General features: G+C 37.5%; 1 protein-coding gene across 3 annotated transcripts in view; it reads left to right on the top strand.

Moving 5' to 3' along the window:
• The window catches only part of NR1H4 (nuclear receptor subfamily 1 group H member 4), a 32,320-nt gene that overhangs the window by 8,815 nt on the left and 359 nt on the right, over window positions 1-23,146 (top strand). The window contains exons 2-8 of one of the 3 annotated variants that reach the window (XM_032207671.1): window positions 504-866; window positions 6,329-6,469; window positions 9,828-9,961; window positions 10,473-10,571; window positions 11,608-11,707; window positions 13,231-13,377; window positions 21,811-21,924. In XM_032207671.1, coding sequence (XP_032063562.1) covers window positions 504-866; window positions 6,329-6,469; window positions 9,828-9,961; window positions 10,473-10,571; window positions 11,608-11,707; window positions 13,231-13,377; window positions 21,811-21,924 — 1,098 coding nt within the window. Of the gene's footprint in view, window positions 1-503; window positions 867-6,328; window positions 6,482-9,827; window positions 9,962-10,472; window positions 10,572-11,607; window positions 11,708-13,230; window positions 13,378-21,810; window positions 21,925-23,146 lie in introns of all 3 variants that reach the window. The other 2 variants (XM_032207670.1, XM_032207672.1) reach the window with 2 other exon arrangements.

Below are 23,146 nucleotides of genomic sequence, written 5' to 3'. Positions count from 1 at the left end.
CAGTCCAGTTTTCCCCTGTCAACAGTGTATTCATTTGAAATTGTATAGAAATTAACACAATGCTTCTGTCTTGATCTAACTTTCATAAATACTATAGTTTTTTTTGTTTTGTTTTGTTTTTTACTTTTGTTTGTATTTCTTTTATTCTGCTGTGAGATCTAATTCAGGGATTGCTAGCTTCTCTGTGGTGTGGATTGTTCTTTCTTGCAAACAAAACATTACTACTTGCTGCACGGTATCTTCAATGTTTCTGTGTGTAAGTGGTAGTGCAGGACATTCCAACAATAATGAAGGATTGGCTGAGAATGGGTGGTTACTCTGAAAACATCTCACAGTGAATGTGTATAGGACTAGGACCACATCAAATCTGAGCTCAGAATGTATGGTCTTCATGATAATGCCTTATTGTTATTGAGATAGATGTCTTAGGAAGTGGAAACTTCTCTGACAATTGTGGTTTCATAGCAGTAATTTTTTTTTGTGTGTGTGTTATTATTTTCCAGGTGTCCTTTCAGAGCCAATGAGTTCTCCAGTGCAAGAGGCAGATGTTTCACCTTACACACAGTACAACAGTGTGCCATTTCCCCAAGTTCAGCCTCAGATTTCATCGCCACCTTATTACTCCAACCTGGGCTTCTACCCTCCACAGCATGATGAATGGTATTCCCCTGGGATGTATGAGCTCCGAAGAATTCCCTCAGAGACCTTTTACACAAGGGAGACAGAGATAATGGATATCCCTGCAGCCAAAAAGCCTAGACTGGGCCACTCCACAGGAAGAGTGAAAGGAGAAGAGCTCTGCGTGGTCTGTGGTGACAAAGCCTCTGGGTACCACTACAATGCTCTTACTTGTGAAGGATGCAAAGGTAGGATGAAATCAATTATAGAATACTATTCCAGTATTAAGCATAGCAGTATCAGATTTTCTTATTCTTATTTTTTAATTTCTTTATATTTTTATCCAAGTCATTAAGTAGTGTAGAGATCTCCATTTGGATATGTTGTGCATTATTCTGTATTTTTCCCATGACAAACTGCCAGCATCCTCCACCGTTGTCCTGTGAATACAGAAAACAGTTGGCCAACCTATGTCTCTCAAGCCATCATTATTAGTTCTCTGTAAGCTTAAGAGTGACTTCCATGCGGAGAGCTCTGATGTCTTGGTGGCTGCTGATCTTGCGCTGTGCCTGTGGAAGGAGCCAAACAAAATGGAGGCCCCTTGGGATCTACCTCAGTGCTAGATTGCCCTGAAAATCAACTGCGACCCCAGCCCAAGTGCCTCCTGTAGTGTGTATTGAAGTGAAAGCTGTCAGCTCTCATCTGCAAAATGTCCCCAGAGAACCTCTTTCCCTCAGCTCCCAATGCGTATGGAGTGCATCCTCAGGTCTGTGAAATGAAAGGGCCTTTCCAATTCTAGATTTATTTCTAGGGACAGCCATTATTCGTAGGGAGGGAACTTTTTCAGGTTGTATTCATAGCATAAAAATCTTCCTTCCTAGGAGAACAGTGTTCACAAATTGGTGTCAGGATAAAAGGGGATACAGAAAATGATTGGCATTACTGGAAACATTATTGCTAGATGTTTTATCGGAAAGGAACAAAAAAGATAGGCTGATGGGATAACTATGATGGGATACCTATACCTATACCATGGGACTGATGTACACTATAGGAAGAAAAATAATGCCCCAGTTTTTCATTCTGTTCTGTGAATAAGTATTTCACTATGGTTTCCGTTCTGCAGATAAGGGCTAAAAGCTCAGACATTGCAGAAGTACTGAAATATGTGGCTGCTAATCTTAGTGTGGAGCTCATTGTCATGGAGGGTGGACTTTGAACTAATTTTGGGCTTTGCTTTACCTATTGTGGATTCATTTCTGAGTGCAAAACAGACCAAAATGTTCAAACACTCTAAACATAAGTACAATCAAGGGTCATAAAGCTTATCTCAATAATACCAGTAAATACGAGATTTCTTTCTTTCTGCTGCCTGTGTGAATTGTCTCAGTCAAAAAATATAAATTAATTCATACTAATTGTCATTATAAACCCAATTAAACTCAGTTTTAATGTAAAGGTTCCAATTCATGTTATTCTGTTAGTAAGCTACTCCTACTGTTTATTAACTTGATTATGAAATGACTTAATTTTTGCAAAGACTAACAATTAAAAAATGTGGAACGTTTAAAGAATGTCTTTAGGAGCGAGGTTAGAATCACTGGGTAAATACACAGACTAAAATCTAAGGCAGAAGGAAATATGTGTCCACCTCTCTACCGATTCAGTTTGAATCACTCTATATAACCATAATTTTACTGCTTTATGGGGATCATTTATTTTATGTTTTCACTCCATTTCATGACTGCAACATCAATTAGAAGGAATAGTACCCTTGATCAAACATAGTAAAAGTTGAATTATTTAAAGATAATGCATTCAGTTTCTACAATAAACTTCACAGGTGGTTAAAGTAACAGCTGATTCAGTAAAAAGATGTGCTGAGGACAGTGATTCTGTTTGACGAGGTGAAGATGATACTGCCTTTTCTAGACCTCTGATCATTCTTGTGCATCTGTGGAATTTTTCACATTGCTATATATTACCTCAAGACACAGTGCATAAATGGGGCTCAGTAAGCTAGTTGAGCTCTTATCAGGCATCCAAGCATGAGATTAACTCCTTTTCAGCAACAAGACTGTTAATTCATGTTTGATGTGATTCAGAATAATACACAGATCCCTTTTTGCAGGACTGGTGCCTACCCTGCAGTATCCTTGCTCCATTGATGCTGTGGATGCTCTGATTCAAAGGGGTAGACTTAGCATGCATGGAATTTAATCCTCTGTGATGAATATATTTTGTTTTGTTTTTCTTATTTCTTTCTTGGATAATGCATTCAGCATCACCCTCCATTCTTCATTCTTCCTTCTTGGGCAGAGCAATATTAAGATCTTATTTATCTTCCCTCATGAGAACAGCAATCTAAAGACATGGACAGAAATATACACACACATATATGTATATATCTATAAATACATTATCAGCCATTAACAAATAAATATGAACCATTTCATTAATATTTTACAAATTAAACAGAACATTTGCTCTCAGAGGATAGTTGCCTGTGGTACTAAAAAAAAAAAAAAGGAAAAGGTTCCTCTCACCTCTAATGCTGCCTCGATCTGCAGTAATAGTATCATCGTTGTTGTCCATAAAGGACCATTCATGGGCAATATTACAGAATAAGGACCATCATATTCATATTATGCTTTAAAGCCTGCTGCTGTAGAGGTCATTTCTGAGACAGTCTTTGCAGATAGACATCAAAGACTTTTTTTTTTTTTTTTTTTTTTTTTTTTTTTTTTTTTTTGTATAACCTTAGTCTGAATAATGGCACTGGGTTTTAAGGGCCATTTTGAGATGCTACAGAACAAGTGTGATATAGCGTTGCACTTGTTCAATAGAGACACTGAATGTGTTCTGCTGAGAGTACAGCTGGTTGTGAATTCCCTCTACAGAGAGCAGAGGTAAGAGTTTAGGCAGTCTTCAAACCATTGCTGATAATGCTTGATGTCTCTTACACCAGAATGAGCATGCTTTCTGTGAAGAGTGGTGCTACATTAATCTTTTCTTCGTGTTGGCATCCACCACGTGAGGATAGGTGGAAGGAATGCTGTTGTGATAGTCTGATAGAGTGGAGCAAGTGCTTTGTTAGCAACAGTGAACTTCAAAAACTTTTAAATTGAGATCCCCAAAACAGTTAGACACCAGGATGGCAAACTGAGATATTTAAAAAGCTTTCATCTACATTTTTAACAGCTGTCTTCCTTCAATGTTCATCATTTCCATAAGAAAATCAGCATCAGTAATATTGGAGCAACTCTAGGCATAATTAATCATATTCATGACTAGCTAAGAGAACAAAGCAAAGTCAACATTTCCAGCCAAATGGTTTTTGTAATTTGGTAAGATCAGATAAAAGTTAGATGGTGCCAGAAAAACCTTCACCTTTTGGGGCTGCCCCTTCATTATCCTAACAGATGCCATTTCTGATTTATCTCCAATTTTATTTTTTTTTTTAACTTCCCCTGGTATAGATGGTCACACATAAAATATTTCAAACAGTTTAAGTTATTTTGTAATTTTTAGTAAAGAACATTTATTACATTTTTTTACTCATACCTAAAAACTAATTTAAAAATCAATTATGAAGTCTGTTCAAGAAGACCATGGTTTAAGAGTCACTTCATGATAAAACTGAAGTGAGAGTAGGGTTAAAACTACTTTTTTTTCTTTTTTGGATGAAAAAAAATATATATTTCATTTCTCATTTCACTTTTCCAAAAACCTTGTTTTAAAGACCAAATATTTGACCACATGAATCCTATTGGCTCCTATCATGTTGCATCCCTATTTTTTGCATTCTTTCACATTCTTTTGTGTTTTTTAAACATTCATTTACTAAAGCTCTTTTTCTTTGTCCCCCCATGAAAAAGCAAACACACACCTTGTGGAGAGGGTGAGTGATAAATTGCACTAAGAATGTCAAAGATATTTGAGTAGAGGTTTTTAATATTTACTACTAATTAATATTTTTCACAAATTACAGGATTTAATTTAACAAATAATTGCCTTTAACTGACACTGAGAACCTACAGCTTAAATCCAGGCCTTTATCTCTCTTGCCTGAGCAGTAAATGGTAATGTATTAAACACCACGTGAATGATGAATAAAAATAATGCCTAGGGCTGCAGAAGGTTCTAAGCAATCTGCATTTCAAAGGAGACTGGTGCCAGTCAAGTATATTTATCTGAAAATAAGCCAATAAAACAGTATGAAAGAGATTTCAAGCAGGAAATAAAGCAGATTCAGAGAAATGCCAGATTTTTTTGTGTGACCAGATAGTGGAATTGTTTTAGTGGTAGCCACACACTGGTGCTTGAAAGAGATAATACAACTATAATAACTTGGCCCAAAGTTGGGAAATTGTCATCTGACAATGGCAAAATCATCATGTCTTCTACCACGTTATCTCACCCAGATTCAACAGGATGTTTTCCCAGGTCAACACATTCCGAAAACAAGCAAACAAGTCCTTCAATGGACAAAAATTCAGATTCACATCTGAGTGTGGGGGACTGTGTTATCTGGTGCCTCTCCTACTGCATGAAAGTACCAGGTTGGAAAACAATTGTGTTTTTATTGTGCCAGCCAGTCGCAAGGAGAAAGCAAAAGTTTTGTGAATAGTTTTGGTTAATGTAAATTTACACAGAATTCTACTTTGAAATGCACTATAAATAAGTGATGTGCCAGCAAAAGCTCCCAGGAGTCTATCTCAAAAGCCTGCCCTCGGGTGAGAAGGAGAACAGAGCTTCCCACCTGTGCCAGAGAGAGTTAATTTCATCTGCAGCTGAAGCTAAATAGTTTCTGCCACATGAAGGATAGCATAAAAGATTGTGATGGCACAGTGAATCCCACTAAAAATTCAGGAAACATTCAAGTCATGATTGGCAGCAATGACTCTGTTTTGTGATGAATTTTATTGTATTAAATTTCGTATCTGGAGCATTGCACATTTTGCCCATGGTTCTTCTCTCTGAGATGTGCTAGGCAGCAGCCAAATAGTAGATTTCTACAGACTGAGTCAAGGTCCTGTAGACTTCTGGGATCCGTTGTGGTTTGCAGTTACCACTGTGCAACTTTGCAGTGAATCCAGTAATGATACCAGTTCAGCTGCTTGTGTAGTTGAAATTATGTGACTGCTTAGCTCATCAGGTGGAAAATATTTAGTGAAAGAGGCTGGAGTATCTTGTACACAGAGTAGGAGGCCACATGTACACTAAACCTGGGGGTAGGCAAGCAGACCAGTACTTGGTCCAAGTATTTACAGGGGCTGAGGGAAGTGTAGATAGTTACACAGCTCTCTTCCTGTGCATTCTGTACCTCAAGGGACTTAACAGGCTCATATTTTTTTCACCAACTATTTGTATGGCATCACCACTACAGCTGTAGTGCTGGTGCTCAATCTGCTCCAGGCAGGTTTCAGATTTAAGTCTGAATTTTCTCAAGGCTGACGGTTCCAGGGCCTTACTTGGTGCTAATTCCTAATGTATGGACATGCAATCTATCACACTCACCTGTTAAATTATACAACTTTAATACTATTCTCAAAGCAAACAGCAAAAATGTAGTCACCTAGGCACTGAAGAAACTAGCAGTGCAGCAGAACTTTTGTCATTCAGAAAACCCAGATGGAGGTGCTCATCGATTTATTACAGTACTGTTTTGAGTGTTTTCTTTTACCTATGTCACTGTTGTATTGTGCAGGGTTCTTCAGAAGAAGCATCACAAAAAATGCAGTATACAAGTGTAAAAATGGAGGCAACTGCGAGATGGACATGTATATGAGGAGAAAATGCCAGGAGTGCCGTCTAAGGAAATGCAAGCAAATGGGCATGTTGGCTGAATGTATGTATACAGGTATTTGCATCATATAGCCAGAGTGTGCAGAGAACACATCAAATACTGTATTTGTTTAATCAATATGGTCTTAATATTAAGTCTATAAAAGATACAGTCTAGCCAGTAGAAGGTGCATTAAAGATAATGCTGAAACTGTGCATCAAATCCTATTGAAATAGGCAAACATATTTGCTTCACTACTCTTTCTGGGCCTCTCCCTGTCAAGTTCTTGCTAGTCCAAATGCTGGTATTCAAACAACATTGTTTTTTTCAGAAAAGAGGAAGACTGCCATTAACAGGAAGTTTCTGTGGGCTTGCCAAGTGTATGTTCCCAGACCTCACCCAGCAATCACGCAAAGCCTTCTGAAGGCTAGCCCTTTTTTATAGTCTCATTAGCTTTTTGTGTGGTGCTATGTATTTTCCTGCCTTGAATATAGACACATAGGTAGAACTGGGTCCAAAAATGAGGCCGATGGACTTTAATAATGTTTCATATTAAAGTGAATATTCAGGCTGATAGCTTATAAACTTCACTGAGCAACTTTGAACAACAGGGATATTGGAGTGCAACTTTAAAAATGTTTAAAACATTTAGAGTAAAATGTTTTTTCAGGCTGGCTTCTGAAAACGGTCTGTAAACATCTGCTCTGCCTTTCATGAACAGGGCTACAATTTATTTTTCTTGACGGCTCCAATCACTTCAGCATACACGTATGTGTGAAACCAATTTGGGTTCATACAGGAAATTAATCTACTTGGAATTTTTAATATACTTCTATCCCTCAATCTGATCAGAAGATGCTATATTAACTGTTGGTTTTGTAAGAAACAATAAGCTCCATCAATATTTGGAACACACTGCCAGCATAATGTAATTAATCTTTCATTCTGCAAATTGAACAGGCTACAAAGATCCTGAGATATGACATATTCTCGCGCAGTATGTAAATATATGAACACACACCACCACTGTGATGACAGCATGCAGTGGGTCCCTCAGTGTCAGAGGAGAATGAGTACCCCGTGATGCTGATCCCAGATCCATTGTTCCAATATTTGGAGGGTTCAAAAATAGCCTCAGTGACTTAGTATGACAAAAAGCAAGTGATCACTGAAAAAAATAGGTCAGCGTAAATAACACTGAGTAGGCACACATGAAACTTTTAAACTGGCTGATCATTTTCACAAATTGGCACACATGAAATAAAAGCCAATGAGTGCCACTGCTATTTGACTCTCTCTCTGCAATGGAAACTCTGGGTATCTTGTGTCGCTCATGACTTAAACATAAGTGTGCTCTAATGTACTGCAATGAGGATGTTCTGCAAAGTACTATTCAATGGCTGTGTGTTGTATAATTGCTTTTAGTTCAAGGCAATCCAGGACAGTAAAACACAAAGCGTCTAGCAGTATAGAGCATTTATTTGAAAAAAAAGTGACTAGGAAATAAAAGGCTACCTTGAACTTTGTTTCACTTACTCATTTTGTAGGATCGTAATTACAAGCACTGTGGATTCTTTTTTTCCTCTGAACAAGGAGGTAAAGTCTTATAAACATTTATGGTATGTCTACTCAATAATCCTACTCCTGCCCTTTATACACAAAAGATCAAAATTACTAACCATCAGGTTTGGTTGTTTGCTGTGGTTTTGCTATAAACTGCAAGTTTCTTGTGCGAAATGTCTACCTAAGGAAGACACAGGTTATGCCACTCTTCCTGGAACTTGATACTCGTGGAAATCCAGCAAGGTCTGAGGTAAAAAGTAAAGTCCTGTTTCTCACATGAGTTTTCCAGTTAACATAAGTGGAGTCAGAATAAGATGTCAATGTACAACTCAGTAGCAGGAAGCATAACAAAATCTACTCTTACTGCTTAAGGCAAAAGTAAACCACATTTTTCCTAGGAAGGATAGTAGGCTGTATCCTAAGTTGGTGGAAAATGGTACAAGCCCATTAACACCACCGAAGTATCCATCAAATAATATCATTTAGAAAACGAAATCTATGATGCTGGGCAGCAGCACAAATTACATGGCTCAATACCAATTATCTCCACCATTCCTATTCCTCCCTTTCAAGGTATTATTTGAAGGTCTTATATGAATCATGTAAATTTCCTTTTTTCTCAGCAGTTCAGGTAGGTTATTTTATATAGTGCTTAAACAGGAAATTAAAAACATTCACAACGAAATTCACTGTTTTCATGGTATCTTCCTCTACCATCATATACTCACTGAATGAGCCTCTTTTCCTGCTCTGCATTTTCAGAGGTGAAGAATGGGGAAGGATACTTGAAAGAAGCTCTTTTTTTTTTTTTTAAAAAAAAAAAAAAAAAAAAAAAAAAGTCCTGTGCTGATAGGTTTATTTTTAGATGAATACTTTGCTGTTTACTCTTTCATTTGTGCTTTCTGGCTGTCTTCCACAGGTTGTTTAGGGTACGTATTGTCCCTTTCTTTTGTTAGCACAGGCAAATTGCTAGTTTTTATGACATCCACATAAGGATGCTCCTTGGTTCAAGGGACTGAAATGTATTCTAGAACAAAAAAAATAATACATAAATGCAAATATCTTTTCAGTACGGCAAATTAAACTTTAGAGTAAAACCATGGCTTTATTCAGTCCTCTAAGACAAAGGGATGCAAAATATCAAGACACTTTAAACATTAAACATTAACATTTTAAATTAATACATTTTTTCAGGTACATTTGCCAGTCTGAGTTACTTATGAGCCAAAATTTTCAGCTGTTGGTCTATCCATATAATGACACTCCAATGGCTAAAGCCTGTGAGTCGTCTTCTAGGAGGACTTTGCAAAGAATCTGCACTATAGCCACAGTAATGCTTAAAGATTATTGAAAATATCCACTGCCCTTTGCGTAAGAACAGCAGCACCTCAACTACTCTTTTGGATCAGATCACAAGCACACTTTTAATGACAGTCTTCTAATCGTCCCTGTTTACTGTGCATTGGTTCTGGTTTTAGAGCACAAGGAAGGGCTTCATTCTAGATGAAACAAAACGAAAAACATACTCCATCACACTTCCATCACACTCTGTCTGTAACACCATATTAGAGCTGGTCCAAAAACAAGCTCCCTGACATTCACACTGTGTGAATGCTGAGTCACTAGCACCAACTGATTTGCTCTGTAGATGGGCTCCTATTGGGCTCGACTACTCATTAGTGTATAGTTGTATAACTCATTAGGTTCATATCCAAAGATAATGACATGTTCAGGAAATATTCTGTACAGGTAAGTAGATTTGTTAGTGTAAAGGGCATTCATGAGCATGTTCATGTAGTTAGTCAGTGCCTAAAGCATATATAAATGCAAAAAATACCTATTGTATTGTGTGTTCTAGGTCTGTTAACAGAAATACAATGCAAGTCAAAAAGGCTACGGAAAAATGTGAAACAGCCCCCAGATCAAACGGTCAATGAAGATAATGAAGGACATGACATGAAACAAGTGACATCTACAACTAAAATGTATAGGGTAATAAAATTCTTGTAATAGTAGTGGCAATGTTTGAGATAAATGTGGCTTTTACAGTGAATAAGTTCTCATAAATTCTATGGAGCTATCTGCTTAAATTAAAAATCCATCTCTCACCCATGTCAAGGAGATACCTTGCATATAGAAGTAGTTTTGATATTTTTAGTCAAAACTCTGTACAGCATCCATAAAATATTTTTTTTCTGTGATATATCTCAGGTGTATATCATATATAGTGAGGAGTGATAGTGAAGTTTGAGCATACTGAGTTATTTGATAATTATTTCCTAATTTCTAAGAATAAACCACATAAATTCATGCTATTTAAAAGCCTTGCATGCTTCCCTGTGGACTTCTGTAGAAATCTGAAGTCTTGTGGTGGCAAGCAAATCTTATCTGCTTTAACTTGAAGTGTAACAAATATGTGTATATCTTTGCCTAATTCGCAAGATGGTAGATCATTTTTATTTAACTGCATTTCATGATGGGCTTTTTTTTTTTGCCAGTATAGGAGAAAGTAGAATTTACCCCAGAACAGCAGAACCTTCTTGATTACATCATGGATTCATACAGTAAACAACAAATACCTCAGGAGGTGTCAAAAAAGCTAGTAAGTACATTGATTGATTAATTATTGAGATGTGGATGAAAAAGCTGAGGATTAGGTAGACTATGGGTATAAGTTTACAGTTTAAACGTGCTGCAAGGGTGTCAAACTCTGCCATTTAGTTATTTGTTAGACCACATCTTTGTTTACTAAATTTAAATGCTAAGAAAAAGCTTTCTACTCTTTGAAAATACACTTTTATACTCGAATGTAACTTTTGCTGATTGGAACTTTGTTTTTCCTTTATCAGTATAGGCAGTGATTTGAGTTAGACTTCCAAGCTTCCTTTCTTTAAAGCTACCAGACTGGGAGCTTGAAAGTCTTTCAGTTTAGTGAACCCAAACTCCCAACATCTTCCAGGTTTTTGTTTAATTCAATTTTCTTTCCTCTTCCTTATACCTTCTAGAATTACTGGTTTCCATTTAAAAATTTAACTTTTGATGCTAAGTTGGAAAAATGTTGGGAAATAGGCAGAAGAGAAAAAAAAAGGGGGGGTTTAAATAAGATTTTTACTGTTTTCTTTTCACAAAACTGTTGTGTTATTTCTTAAAAAGAAACAAACAAAAACCAACAAGCAAAACAAATGAACAAGATTATTTTCTAAGTTCTCAACTTTGAAAAATAAAAGGAAGACACTTGCAGGGGCTGTAACTAACTTGTGCAACTTATTTCCATGGGAGATTGAGGAGGTTAAAAATAAAGACAATTCAAAAAAGAAAGTAGACAAATTCATGGATAACAAGGCTTTTGGTTAAACATCATGGTTCACATATAACTTCTAGCTTAAGAAGTGCCTAAATCATTGACTGCTGGACATAGCATTGAAAATGTGACATGCTTCAGGGAAAGGACACTGTCTACTTCTATTTCTTACATCACCTTCCAAAATACCTGTTTTTGTCAACCATTTTTTTTTGCACAAACTGCAGGATTAGATAGACCTCTCACATGATCCACTCTAATAATTTTTGTATTTATGTTTTTAAATGTGAAGTGATGATGAATATTAACAGATTTTGTTTTGTCTGATTTTTAACAGTTACATGAGGAATTCAGTGCTGAAGGGAATTTTCTGATTTTAACAGAAATGGCTACCAGTCACGTTCAGGTTCTTGTGGAATTCACTAAAAAACTGCCAGGTATATCCAGTCTGCTGGGGCAAATTTTGTTACTGTGAGACTTAAATACCTTCAGTTGCCGTTTGATTATTTTATTTTGAATGCTGTATGAAAACACCACCTCCTCTGACACGTGTATTCTTCAGACACCGTCTAAAGAAAAGAAGATTTGTGCTCTGTGGTGAACATTTTGAATAATTCAAATTCTGTCACTCTGGGATGTGGCACTTTTTATCTATTGACAAGCAAAATGTTCAGAGAAGAGGTTAGGTCTCTAGAGACTTTTCATGTATCAGTGCAATGCCAAATAGTTTGCCTGTAAGTTACCACTAGCATCCACCAGACTTGTGCTTTGCTGCCTTTCTAGAAAAGCCTTTAAGCCATAACATCCACTGAATTATGAGTCTTAAACAAGAACTTTGTCTTGTTGGAGACACCAGTACTTATAGACCTTGCATGGTGTGTTATGGACAAATACTGAAGACCTGAGTTGTTTATTTTTGTTATTGTTGTTATTGTTATTAAACCCCCAAGTGGATGTTACCTCATGAGTGAATGCTGGGCATAGTACAGGTTCCTTGTGAGACAAGTCCCAGCCCTCCTTCTCTGCCTGGAAGCTGTGTTTACAGGTGTTTTCTCATCAGCTTCAAGCCTTTGCCCACCCTCTGAAGCCAGTCTACTGCTACTGCAGCACTTGGAGCAGTGCTTCCAGCTCCTTTCTCTGCACTCAGCCTTGAAGCCACAGACCAAGCCACCCCTGCGAAAATTCTTCAGGCACTTTTTTTTTCAAGGAAGGTGCACTGTGATGCCTCACTGTAGGAAAATATTTTCCTGGTATTCCCATGATATTGACCATTTATTTGTGTATTATGAGCTTGCTTCAAAGGCCAGTACTGCAGCTGTAACTTTAATTTTATGCTAACTGGAATACCAGCTCTCAGGACATGAACAGAGTACAAATTAAGGAAAGGGGTACAGCAGTGTCAGCTGACAGATGCTAACACAGCTCCTTAATTGAACAAAAGGATTCAATGTGCTATGTGCTGCTCTGGTTGAATGCAATCACTGGTCAAGTTCATGATTATGTGTGCACATACACACCTGAGAGTGAGCAAAGCTATGAGCTAGAAATTTGATAGTGGTTTAGTAAGAGGGAAAAACCAAAACCAAAACAACAACAAAAAAACTACCAGATTTCTGCAATCCAAATGGCTTTATGGTGCAGAAAAGGCAAAGATCTTAAAGCCTCCACAAAGGCTCCCTGTCTGGCTTCTGGAGGTCGATTTTCAAAATCAGTTGCCAGTAGTGATAGGGAAGGTCCCCACTGAGTCTAATTCACCCAAACTTCAGTGGGGACTGAGCCTGTGTTATTTTATGGAATCTTGATTTCAGTCTCTGCAGCATTTGTCAAGCCAGCCAACACCAGCATCAAGGTTACACAAATGTGTAGCACCTCCTGTGGAAGAAGTTCAGGACAAAAAGTACTTTTCTGTTGCTGTGGGAGTTTTCTGTTACTGCCTTACTTATCTATAATGTCTCCCCAGGCTTCCAAACCCTTGACCATGAAGATCAGATTGCTTTGCTGAAGGGCTCAGCTGTGGAAGCCATGTTCCTCCGTTCAGCTGAGATCTTCAGTAGGAAACTTCCTACAGGACATACTGTTCTTTTGGAAGAAAGAATTCGTAATAGTGGTGAGTATCTTGTTTACAAGGAAAAAAACAGAAGACACCATTGCAGTTCTGTGTTAGTATTTGACCTTGAAAAGTTAGTAAAATTGTTTACTAGCGTTGAAACAGGTTTATCTAAATGCTGTTCTTTATATTAACTAGAACAAATCTATTTCAGCTTTGAGTCTAAAGATCATAAGGTAAAGGTTTATTCATAAATACACTGCGAGCATTATGAATAATGCTATATCCAATAAAACCAGTGCAAGTCTCCAATGACAAGCATAAAAGAATGATGAACAAAATCCACCATTTCAAATTATTCACATAAAATATCATTATTTATATTATTATTATCATAATTGCTTGCAAATGCAATTACTGTAAGAAACAAAGAAAGAGAGAGAGAAGGAATGAGGGAAACAAATAAACAAGGAAAGAGAGCAAAGGCAGGCAGGCAGACAAGAAAGAAAAAAGAAAGAAAAAAAGAAAGGATTTTAGGATAATACTGTAGATATACTGTGGAATGTTACTGTAGAAGGAAAAAATCTATTCTTAGGGCCTATTTAGTAAAACTGAATCATAGTGCATAGAAGAAATACAAATATGGAATATTCTCAGTATATTTTCTGTTTCCTAAGGTCCTGCTTAAGGTGTAAGACTGGAAAATGATGAAAAGCCAAACTGGGCTTGGTATTTGTTCCTTAAAGCAGGCAAAGATGTATTTTGCTTTATTACATAGTCTTTGTTCTCCACTGATGCAATACAGAATGTGTTTTTTTGTTTTGTTTTGTTTTGTTTTTTTCTGTGTTGACAAACAGACTTTACCTACCCCTCATCTACTTATCATTAATAATCAAAGAGGCTGTCTATACTCAGGCTGCTTTGATTCTGGCTTCCTTTATAATGATCAGAAGGAAAATACATGGGAGAACATTTAACCTCAATACTAGTTGTGGAAATGGGCTTGAACTCAGCTCTGAAACTCTTAAAATCCACGACATGAAGGGACTAGAAATGTATGGAAAATGATGCCAATATTTATATATTTGCAACTATTAAAATGAGTCAGAAAATGTGAGAATAATTTCCTTGATAAAGTTTTAGTTTTAGTTTGACTTAGCACACTCATTTATAGGTTTACATTTTGTAGTTTTTAATATTTCTTTTATTTTGATTTATTACAAGAGGCTGTTGTTTGAAGGACTGGAAATGGGTGGTTTTGAGAGTGATATGGATAGCTTGTAGGCCAGGCTCTGCAGTCAGAGTTAAAATGAGTACTGGATCAGACCCTGGGTTGAATAGTTTCCAAGAAATGAAGCACTGTAACTTTTTTAATGTGTGTATATATACACACTGCGTATATACATATATGTATGTTACTGCTCATGGAAAAAAAAAGGATTTCTGAAGCATATTTCCTCAAGACAGGATCAAGTTGGGAGCATAAAGAGACATACTGTTGCTAGAATTGCTCCCTCCCTATATTGCAGGAGGATAAAGCATTACCCAGCTACTTGCTGCTGGCTGCATTTTTTCCTTCCACTCATATCCAGAATACAAGATATATTACTCTTTGCCATGTATTCTATTTCTCCACACTGTGCAAATTCAGACCTACTTAAAAGCATTTTCCTTGACTGCACTTAATGAGCTTGTAAGAGTAAACAAAAGCAGCTTGTAAATCTTTGTAGTTGTAGCTGTGTTAACTTTACTGCTGCTACTGCTGCTACAGATGATGATGTGAACTATAAGATCTACAGCACAGACCCAGAAGTCACTCAGAATTTCCAAGCTCACAAGACTCCTTCATTTTGGACAGACATTGGCTCATTGTCATTGCTGCATGCTAGAGCATAGCCATTCAAACTGGCAACGTCCCTTTCATGAAAAGACTTAAATGTGGGTTTAAAATTCCCCTTTGACTGCTTGGCAGGCTTTGCTGGCTTGAACAGCAGCCTGTACCAAATTTGATATTAGGGTAGAAACTTTTATAGCCTGTCTCAGCCTTAACCAGTAACGACATGTGCTACTTACAATAAGCACTGCAGCTGACCTTTATCATACTGTAGAGTGGTCCAAGAGAGAAACTGGCCAGAAGAGATTACACTCAAGTCAAACAAAGAAGAAAGCCCAAAAGAATGATACTTAAATATGGCGATAGGAACTTCACTTTAAAATATACCTGACTGAGAAACAAGACTAAGTGCAGCAAACCAAAACCCCACAAAATAAGTTGAGAGCAGCAGAGGAAACACAGTGATAGCTGAATGAGAGTTTATCAATCCATATAAAGGTAATGAGTGAAGAAAAAGCATTAGGACTACTCATAGCTTCTAGTGAGGTCCTAAGTACTGTCAGGCCATCAGCTATGGTTCGTCGTTAGTCAGAACTCCTATCCCCAATATTTTAGATGCAGACAGGTGTCAGAACGTGATGTTAGTCCTATTGTAAGTCCTTGATATCTGTATCCATGAAATTGAGGGTGTAGGGAGAGATCTTGCCTAAAAGTCACAAACTGTCCAGACTTTTGTCACCTGCCACCATGTCAGTTTGGAAGCAGCTCTTGTCTATTAATATTTATGCCTGTATTTTTATTCTTATTTTTTTCTGATAAAGAAGGCAGAGATCTGATGGTGATGACCTTTGAGCATGAGCAGTATTTATTTTTATTCTCATGCTGATGAGGTGTATTTTTATTTCTTAGCTTGAGCGTGTTGCCTAAGTCCTGGCACATCTCAGTGACTGCCTTTGTGCCCTTATAGTCTCTCCACAACGTATTATGGAAATTCTTTCATTTGCTGCTCCTGAAATTGAAATCCTCTCTTACTCACTCTAATACTGAGACTTAATGAGAAATACAGATGTTCTATGTAATGTTAATGAGAGCTTGTACAACTTACTTATCTTACTTGATGCTTCACTTACACAAACACCATGTTGTCACCGATTCACTCATTTTGTGAAAAGTTGACATCTGGGTAATTTAATGGTTAGTTTCTTTCTGTTATTTTGAAAGCTAATTGTCTGCATTGTCTAGCAGTAAAATAATTTAAAAAACACTGCTGAAATGCTGAATGTTTTCACAGAGAGCATTTATACCTTGTTTTTCTAATGACATCTGCTTTCAGTGATCATTGAGAGACACAGATTTTTATTTAATCATTTTATTCTTCAGAACACTTCTACTAATTTCAGTATCGGGGAATTAGATACTATCCGGTATGCATAGAAATGGAAAAATCTGGACCCAAACTTTCAGTTGGCAGCAGGACACCTGTCATTGTGAAATATGCTCTTGTTTTCCTGGATGGGTTACAGGTGCTGAAGTACGATGAAATCCAAGGCAAAAATGAAATAGACAGTATTTCAAAACATTGGAAAGAGGCCGCGTTTCGCCCTTGAATGTGGATACAAAGTTCCCATTGATTTGGACTAGATGCCCCTGCAACTTAGGGCAAAATTTGGCAGAGGAACAATGGATACCCAATCACTTCCGCTACCTTTGGCTTTCATTGTTTGATTGTTAGTACTGAGTAACCGTAGTGCTTCAGAACCCCACTGTGCTGCTGCTGGTTGTGCAGAGAAACTAAATGAAATGATCGCCACTGCTGAGTCCAGATAATGTGTGAGAAAGTAACCTGGCCTGTATCTTGCTCCTTGTTTCCAAACATACCTGCACATGAAGGCTGTCTAGCCCTCCCAGTGGTTGTGTGCATCCACACAGAAGGAGACATTTGCCATCCTGTGACTCAATCCCAAAGCGGCATCCTGCCAAGAACATTTAGAAATTAGGGCCACTTTTAATCAGAGTATAGGAAAGAGCTTTTCTGTTCATATACAGTCCTGCATGCTGACTTAACCAGTGCCATGAATTACACAGTTTACACAAATGTATAAATCATACCTACAGAGTTAATTTATGTACATGAAAATAAGAACAGATGTCAGAGAACCCAATCTCTTTTCTTCTGCATAAGTGTGCCTCTCCAGGCCAAAAACGTACTTAGGTAAATAGCCTCGACCTATGAAGACTAGCTCAGGGCAGTGCAGATGCTGCTGCTGTGTGCTAGGCTGCACCTCTCTCCTGACAGCAGGCACGCAGGCCACTGCCAGAGGATGGGATGTGACATGGTCATTTGCATCCTCCTTGTAGGTTTACTGGGGTTTCTGCTCTTGCAATAATGGCTCCACAGTGGTCCTACTAATTGATTTTGAGAAGAAGGGATTTTGCTGTCCAACTTGTGAATTCTTTTTGGCACATAGTAACCTCTCATTTAAGTTTCTCACCTGTAGAGGATGAGGACAAAGGACAATTCAGATGTCCATCTTCTGATGTACCTTCTCTGCTGGCTAGACTTTCCCCTTTTCAGCTCTCAGCATTAATACGGGGAATTTGGTCAGTGTTTGAAGGGTCACTGATACATCTGAATAGATTAGAAGGCAGAGTTTATAACAAAAACAGTGCAGCCTGGGAAACAGTTCTGGTAGATGAAGCACTGTGAATGATAAGATGTAATTTTGAGAGTAATTAATATATTTCATTTTCATAAAACAGCTACTAATAAACTCTTGGTTTAATACCCACTGGCAGCTTCATGTTTATCAAGAAAAAAAGATCTCTTCATCCATATTAATCACACAGTGCTAGTTACTATTAATTAGTACTTACTCTCAAGCTTTCCTCTTGCAATAGATCAATCTAATCTGTTTTAATGAATAGCCAGAATAAAAGAGAGAATACTGATCTCAAACAAATGGCAATAATGACTTGATATCATAGGAAAAAAAAATAGTATATGCCAGGGCTATGTTAACCAGATGTAATTATTTATGACTGGAAACTGCAAACCTTATGAAAGCAACAGTCCTTTTATTTTCAGTATAGGGAGATCATAGGAACAAAACTCTAAAACACAAGGCAAAGTCTGAAACAATACTGCATCCTAGGCTACAGAGATGAATGAAATTGTGTAAGAAGTAAGAGGTGCTGAATAAATAATGCTCACAAATTTGAATCTCCTCTAGTCTAATGCTGAAGGCCATATTCAATAAAGGTAGTATTTCTTGTTGACTACCTTGGGGTTATGCCACTCAGGCATTAACATAGCAAAATCAACTAAATTGAATTGCAGTGTCTTCAGCAGATGATAGGGTTGGGCTGGTGGTTAGGTAGAAATCTGTGTAATTCAGAATGATGCACCACAAAACCCAAAGGAAGGGCCAGTTCTTACTGCCTTAATGCCGCATGAAGCCAATTTCTGAAACCTTTTTGAAAAAAGTTAAGCAGGAGGCATCATTAACACAGAACAGGAAGTTCTGCCTGTCTGATATAGTATGTACACTGCTCTCATCTGAACTTAATAAAGAAGGTTAAACAGAGCTAGCTTTTTTGTTCTCACTGAGGCCAGAAACACATTATAACTTTATCTATTTGATTTTTTTTTCTACTTTTGGAGTATGATTGGTAACACTGACATTTGAAAAGCCATATAATTCATTTCTCCTCCAGCCCTTCTAGTTACAAACAACAAATCACCTTTAATTCTTTTTCTGATAACCTGAGTGGAAGTGACATCTCACACAGTAGATAAGAGGAAAAAAAAAGCAAGAACTATAAACATCTGTTTCCTGTTTTTTTTTTTTTTTTTTTTTTTTTTGCTTTCTGGTGGAGTTTATTAAATCCAAACTGAAGCGCTTTCAATCACATTAGAAAACAGCCCCCTCTTGTGATGGAACAGCAGTTTGTGTAATGTTTGTCCAGAATAAGGAAATAATCAGGAAAGGCCAGCACAGACAGGATAGAGGCAAAATTAGTAACCAGGAAAAAAATCCATTAGACTAGCCTTAAAATTGCTCTTTTGCATGGTTTTGTTCATAATTGCCTTGTGACATACATCTATGTAAAGACTTCATAGTTCTGGTCGTTTTTTTTTTTTGTTGTTGTTGTTTTTTTTTTTTTTTTTTTTTTTTTTAGTAAAAGGAGTAAACTTTAGCAGCATTCCTATAACATCTCTTTTTATTTATCCCTTTCTTATTTATCCCTTTTTATTCCCTCTTCTGTTTTGATTTATTTCTCTGTTTGGATTGCAGTAGTGCAGAGACCTGTTCTAATGCAATTTTATTTGCTTTCACATCTACACTCCCTCCCTCCCATGCTTTAGTTTCTTAATGTTAAATTATAAACTTTCTGGTGCAAGGACTGTTTTACTTCATACTTATGGGTGCAAGGAGGACCAGAATTTAGATATTCCACACCTTGTTTTTCACCAACATCTTTTTCATCCCACTGTTGTTATATTGACACTAGGACTTGAGGAGCTCTGTGGTCAGAACAATTTCATCCAGCTGATCAATGAACAATTTCATCCATCTGAAAAGTAACCTCTCTGCCCCCCCCCCCCCCCAAAAAAAAAAAACGGGGGGGGGGGGGTAATAATAATAAAAAAAAGGAAAACAAGTCAAATGATGAATGTGAGAAACAAATGAGAAGAATCTTAGTCACAGCCCACTTCCTCCTGTTTCCTGCCTGCTGCCAAGATGATGTGCCCAGGGGCATGACACCTTGCCTGGGGAGTTCTAAAAATATCTGCAGTTGTCTTGAACTTTTCTCATGACATTGTTGAGCTATGCATGAAAGGAATTTGTTTGCTCTGCTTTAGGGCTCAGTTAGACTTTTTTTTTTTCACGGTTCTAGATTCACATGCACTTTAAAACACGTGTTTTAAATACGTGTGTCGTATTGAACTACAATAAAAACTGCCAAATAGAGACAGGCAGCTTCCCAAAAGTTAGCAATAACAAGTGTTCAAAATTTTAAATTGTTAAATAGTTTGTATAGTTAACTCCGGTGACTAATGACATAAGTTATGCAGCACATCAGATGCTCTGTATGAAGCTTGAACTGTGTTACTACCACAGGATGAGCTGACTCTTGTCATACAGATCTGCTGAATGGCTTTAGACTCTTCTCAAAATCATTGAACATGTTGCAAAAACTGGATCTGTAGTTTGAAATCTGAAGAAAACTTAGGTGCTAATGTCACGTGTTTAAATACATCTTTCAGCCACAAAATGCGCCACACTCTGCAAGACTATACTTTCACTCTGCTGGGTCACATAACCATTCCACTGATTTAAATTAGTTGTCACTGTCACAGCAAAATGTGACTTGTTCATAGTTAAGTCAAGTGACTTTACATTTCCTGTCTTTGGGTTGCATCTGCTGAGTTTCATTTTGAATTTCCCCTGTTGGAGGCACTCCAAACCTCACAGCAATCTCTGACTACTGGTCTTGGACTTCGTGTTGTATAAAATACTCAAAGCCACGTTATTTCACAGTTTCCAAACTAAGCTGTGAAGTCTCATTCAAGAACAGCTCAAAACTAAACAGAGTGAAATGATGAGAAATCCTATAGTCCTATCCTATAGCTCTGTGTGAACAGAGGAGGTTTCTGTCCTTTCAGACAAGAAGCATTGGTTTGGATTTGTAGACCTTATAGGTGCTGCTGCATCAGAGCTGCAAGCATCTGTTTTCAACAGTCTAGTAACTGCTCTGAGTGACTCTGACACACTACTTACAAAAAAATAAAAAATAAAATAAGAAAATGGATGTCATAGGACCTACTTCTCTTTTACACCACAGGGCAGAGTGAAGTACATCTGTAATCTAAGGCTACGTCAGAACAGTGTGACCTGATGACAAAGTCCGTAAGAGGAAGCCCAGTCGGCATGCCCCAGTGCAGTAACCCCAGTGGGTTTCACTGATGGATCAAGAGAATCACATGATCCCAGCTTAAACTAGGCTGGGTTTTAATTATTTATGGCTCTGTACTTTATAATACACTAGTTCATGCTGGAAGGTAATAATAGTTGCAAGCAAGTTGATCTCGGACTACAGGTAATCCTAGCCCTAGCTAAAGTTTCAGGCTACATAAAAGGAGCAATTAAGACTCTTCATGGAGACAACCAAAGCAGCTGCCCAAGGCAGTTAGCTGTATAGTAGAGTTGGGCTGGAATTAAGCCATACACCCTGAGAGGTTTCCATATAGCTAATGTAAACATAGTGAACATGGGACTGTTTCACTGTCTGTGAATACTGGAAACAGAAGACATCTAGGGTATCAGCAGACAGCAAGAAGAACACACATGAGACTTGTCCTGAGGAGCAAGATGGACAAACCTGTAGAGAAAATGAACTTACTTCAAAGAAAGTCTTTGAAACAAGGTGAAAAGGAATTTCCAGTGCTTGCCTGTTTCTACCCTGTTCTGGAAAACAAGGGCACGCTGGCACTATGTAACTAATTGTATTGCATCAGACCTGATTTGTGTAGTAAATTTTGCCCACTAAGACAAACAGTCAAGGCTTCAAATATTAACAAATTGCTCAGTGGCAATAAACCAGATTATTTCAATAATCAAAGAAATAATGCAACTTTTTATTCTTTTTCTTCCCAGGTATCTCAGATGAATTCATAACTCCCATGTTTAATTTTTATAAAAGTGTTGGAGAGCTGAAGATGACACAGGAAGAATATGCACTGCTCACAGCAATAGTTATCCTGTCCCCAGGTAATTTCTATTTCAGAATTAAATATTGGTGCATTTGGAAAGAAACGTGAGATGTGTGACCTGAGTCTTGTAAAAACTTCCTACACAGAGCAAGTGAGAATACATACTCATTCAGTGTATTCTGTTGTTAAACTAGAAAACAATAGAAACCCAAAGTGTCCTGCTGTACCAACTTGCTTTGTGTATATGGAAAAAAAGTGCCTAAATTGTGCTTGAAAAACATTATTGGTAATTCATCACTGCTCAGCATGATGGGTTTGCTCCTTCAGAAAATCCCAAATGTGGTTACATGTGTATCACTACAGCCCACTGTGGAATGTCACATTTTTAAAAGGCAAGTGGATGACCCTCTATGCTAGAACTGAGTATGGCAATGAAGGCCTTCAGCCTCTATTACACAAACAGCAGCTGGCAAAAGTGGGACAGTGGTGAGTTGTCCTTTAGGCTGCAGAGAGTTCAAAACTGACTTTTCAGTAATATCATTGTAATAATGTCAGGCTTTGGTGTAAAAACTAATTCTTTAACAACACAGAAGTAACCTGCGAACTATAGAGAAATTCATAGTGTGGAGGTGGTTTAGGAGAAAAGGCAGACACTAAGGTTTCCAAGTAAGGCTTCACTCAAGGTGGGAAAGGTGAAGCAATTCCATTGCTCTTGGAGTCAGTGCTGATCAGGATTTCTTTTTTTTTTTTTTTTTTTTTACACTAAAAATGTCAGTAACATAAATAACCTGATTTTCTCATTCCTCCTTCTCCAAGCATACTTATACTTCCACAAAATAAAAAGAGAAGTATCGTCCAACATAAGAGGCTTCATCTGAGGGTGTTTTTTTTTTTTTTTCCTGGTGACCTGTAAGCACACTCTTCTACTGGCCAAGTTCCCTGGTTGTACTACATCTCCAAGGAATTCTGCTGTGCTGCTCAGTTGTTGCAGTGCATCACAGGACATACTCGAGAGTAGAACTTCACTGAGAGATGATGATAAAACCCCAGAGAAGCATTCCCTAGTTAAAAAGCAAACAACAAACCAACAACAAACAACCATGTTAAAAAAAAAAAAAAAAAAAGCAATAAAACTACCCACCACTCTTTACTTTTGAAAAAGTTTGAAGTTTTCTTTGGTTAGAAATGGGACATATGTATGAGAACCCTGAGCAAAAAAATACAACGTTAAGGCATTTTTATTCCCTCTTAATCTGAAAAGAATTATTCTTGGTAGGTGT

Source organism: Aythya fuligula, chromosome 1 (genome assembly GCF_009819795.1).
Source record: "Aythya fuligula isolate bAytFul2 chromosome 1, bAytFul2.pri, whole genome shotgun sequence".
NCBI lineage: Eukaryota > Metazoa > Chordata > Aves > Anseriformes > Anatidae > Aythya > Aythya fuligula.
Note: the sequence above shows the minus strand (reverse complement) of the source record. Positions and strands in the feature narration are given on the sequence as shown.